The 3409-nt window shown below is 50.3% G+C and overlaps 1 protein-coding gene across 3 annotated transcripts in view; it reads right to left on the bottom strand.

The window, feature by feature from the left end:
* Positions 1–2341, bottom strand: part of ACTL6A (actin like 6A) — a 25201-nt gene extending 22860 nt beyond the window's left edge. Inside the window, exons 1-2 of one of the 3 annotated variants that reach the window (XM_017877145.1) lie at positions 2106–2285; positions 1062–1176 (exon numbers count right to left, since the gene is read on the bottom strand). Coding sequence is in view for 1 of the 3 variants with exons in the window: in XM_017877138.1 (XP_017732627.1) it covers positions 2106–2130 (25 nt within the window). In the remaining 2 variants the exon portion in view is untranslated. Of the gene's footprint in view, positions 1–1061; positions 1177–1581; positions 1931–2105 lie in introns of those variants that run through there. The other 2 variants (XM_017877153.1, XM_017877138.1) reach the window with 2 other exon arrangements.
* Positions 2342–3409: the final 1068 nt, after the last annotated feature.

The raw sequence follows: 3409 nt of genomic DNA on the forward strand, positions 1-3409 counted from the left end.
AAAAAAAAAAAAAAAAAAAAAAAAAGACATATTCCAACTTCAGCTGTTTAAACGTGGGAAAAATGTACAACTAAGAATCAGTGAAATATGGTGTCTATTTACCTAACGGACTCATCTACAAGACTGAACTTCTTGATGACAAGAGCCTATACCTGCCACATAGTGCTCAAAAAACATTTTTGTGAAATAGAAAAAATCCAACATATCAGCTCATTTTCCTGTCCTAATTAGTAAACCGGATATGGTGGAAGTTTAATTTAAGACTCTAAATTCTTAGAATTTTACATCTGTTCCTTTTTCAGGATGGGAGATACATCTAATTCCTGTACCCTGCTTCATTAAAAATCAAGCCCCATGAACCCTAAGTAGGAGAGTGGCAATGGGAGGCAGGGGGCTTAGTAGAAAGAACCACAGAGTTCTGGATGTTTAAAACCTAGGATGCAATTTCTAGTGTATAAAAATCCTCAAGAATTGAACCTCGGCCGGGCGCGGTGGCTCAAGCCTGTAATCCCAGCACTTTGGGAGGCCCAGACGGGCGGATCACGAGGTCAAGAGATGGAGACCATCCTGGCTAACACAGTGAAACCCCGTCTCTACTAAAAAATACAAAAAAACTAGCCGGGCGAGGTAGCGGGCGCCTGTAGTCCCAGCTACTCGGGAGGCTGAGGCAGGAGAATGGCGTAAACCCGGGAGGCGGAGCTTGCAGTGGGCTGAGATCTGGCCACTGCACTCCAGCCCGGGTGACAGAGGGAGACTCCGTCTCAAAAAAAAAAAAAAAAAAAAAAAAAAAATTGAACCTCTATTCTACTAAAAGGCCTTTTTTCTTTTTTGAGGATTTAAATGTTTTCTCCTTCCAAGTTTAGTGGTGATGTGATTTTCTTGGGGAACATGAAGGAAAATCTTATTTTGTTGTATCTTACCTGTAAAATGACATCCTTTATAGAAACAGCATCACTACTAGACACAGCAACAACAGCAATAGTCTGGATTTGTTTTCTGGGTCTCTAACTCATCAAACACAACCCAAAACATTAATTATATGTATCAGTGTTTTGATTCACCTGCAGATCTTGCAAAAATGGAGGCTCTAAATCAGTAGATTTTGAATGACGCGTGAGATTCTCCATTTCTAACAGGCTTGCAGGTGATGCTGACACTGCTGGTCCATGGACTAGACTTTAAGTGGCAAATGTAACATTATTTCATTTAACCTTCACGCCCACCCCCATCGGCTAGGAATTATTCCATAAATGAGGCCTGAAGTTGGAAAGTTATGTAAATTGCCCAAGACCAAAGCGCTCAACAGTGAGTGAGGCGGATATTTCAACCCAGGTCTGTAACCCCCCGCACCTGGTAATCTTTCTGCCACACCACAGTCTCATCAAGGATAAGTGAAAAAACAAGACGCCTAGGACCCCCGGCGAACTTTCTGGGCATCCTTAAATTACACGTGCTCCTGAATTAATCTCAAACAGACCCGCCCACGAGTCACTCTGGAGACTCCGCAGCCAACGAACAGGCAGGAGTTACTGAAAGGTGAGGCAGCTAGCGCATGGGGCACAAACAGGGAGGAGGCAGTACCCTAAGTGGCCGCCGCTTCCCTAGTCAGTTCTACGGCTTGAGGCTCGCTTTGCCACCTATGAGACGCTCTGGGAACCCTCCGTCCACGCTTGCAAACCTCCGGGACCTTCCAAGTTTAAGCGCGCGCACACGCGCCCCGACACAGCCGAGTCCAGGAGGCACTCGTGGAGATGCGACCCTGGGGCGGTAACCCAAGCCGGGGCCCGGCGGCTGGCTGGACTGAGCTTCCCGCCCAGCCCCGAGGCTCTCTAGAGAAACGAGCGTGCATCCCAAAACCCTGCTTCTCCGGGGGCAGAGGCAGGAACCGGCCACAGACAGCCGCCACTCCAGGGCGCGCGAGGCGCTGGCCGAGCCTGGTGGGCTCCGGGGGCGGGCAGAGAGTGGGGCGGGGACGGGGCGGGGAGGCCGGGGTCCCGAGAGGGGGAGACCGGAAGGGAACGCCGGGGAGGGGAGGGCTGGAAGCGGCGGTTACAAACCCCACACGCCGAAAACGCGCGCTCTCTCCTCCGGCCGCACTCACTCACCTCCCCCGTACACGCCGCCGCTCATGGCTGCTGCCGGCGCGACCCCTACCCTAAGGGCTAACTGGAGAAGTGACTGCAGTGGCCGCGACTGCGAGTCCCGAGAAGCGATAGCCCCTGACTCCCTCAACTTCCACCGCCACCCCCCTCAGGCAACAAAGCGGCGTCCACACACCCCGGAGCTCAGCTACACTTGCTGGCTCCTCTTACTAGCCAATCACAAGGGTCCAGGCCTACGTTCAGCCAATCAGAATGCGGCTGCGCCGCATCCGCGCCGCGGCCCAGCAGGTTTAGCCATTCGAAGGCAGCTATGGGGGCGGGGAAAGAGGAAAGCGACAGCCGGACAGAAGGAGTTGGGTTGCGGAGCTAAAGCGGGCGGAGCTTCCCGGGTAGGCGAGAGAGTGGGCGGAGGCAGTGGGAGAAGAAGGAGGAAGGCTAGAGGGAAGCTTGGGGGCGGGCCTCGGAGGTGAGGCGGGGCACTGAGGAGCGGCGGGAACCTGGGTAGGGGAAGGTAGACCTCTGGAAATTGAACGTGTGGCTCCACGCTGAGATTCCTGTCCAGTGGCTGTGGGGAATGCGGATTTCTTTCTTTTTTTCTTCAGAAAAAGTATTTTAAACTAACTTTTAGGTTGAAGAAATAAAAATTTTGCGCTCCACTTTGGGATAGGGGACTCAGTAAATCAGACAAATTGATAGGATCTTGCAATTTTTAAAATGGTTATTAATAAGTAAAAGAAGAATGAAATGATGCATTATCCCAGCTAAACCTAGGTAGCGCTTTAAAAACGATTTAAAAAAATCAATTAAAAAAAAAAATTTCAGGCCGGGTGTGGTGGCTCACGCGTGTAATCCCAGCACTTTGGGAGACCGAGGCGGGTAGATCACGACGTCAGGAGTTCGAGACCAGCCTGGTCAACACAGTGAAACCCCGTCTCTACTAAAAATACAAAAATTAGCTGGGCGTGGTGGCACGCGCATGTAGTCCCAGCTACTTGGGAGGCTAAGGCAGGAGAATCGCTTGAACCCAGGAGCTGGAGGTTGCAGTGAGCAGAGATTGCACCGCTGCACTCCAGCCTGGGCAACAGAGAGAGACTCTGTCTCAAAAAATAAATAAATAAAAATAAATAAATTTATCCTGTGAGAGGTCTTTAAAACAACTAATCAATCTTCATTCAAGCAAGCACCCAATCCTAAATATGCATTCTATAAACAGCCTGTCTTAGTCCCCTGTTTCTACCAGCCTAGTCCAGATCACCTTCCTTTATCCCCGGATTACTGCAGCAACTTGTTGCTCTGTCTCTTTGCCA

This window comes from Rhinopithecus bieti, unplaced genomic scaffold (genome assembly GCF_001698545.2).
Source record: "Rhinopithecus bieti isolate Rb0 unplaced genomic scaffold, ASM169854v2 scaffold_76, whole genome shotgun sequence".
Classification (NCBI taxonomy): Eukaryota; Metazoa; Chordata; class Mammalia; order Primates; family Cercopithecidae; genus Rhinopithecus; species Rhinopithecus bieti.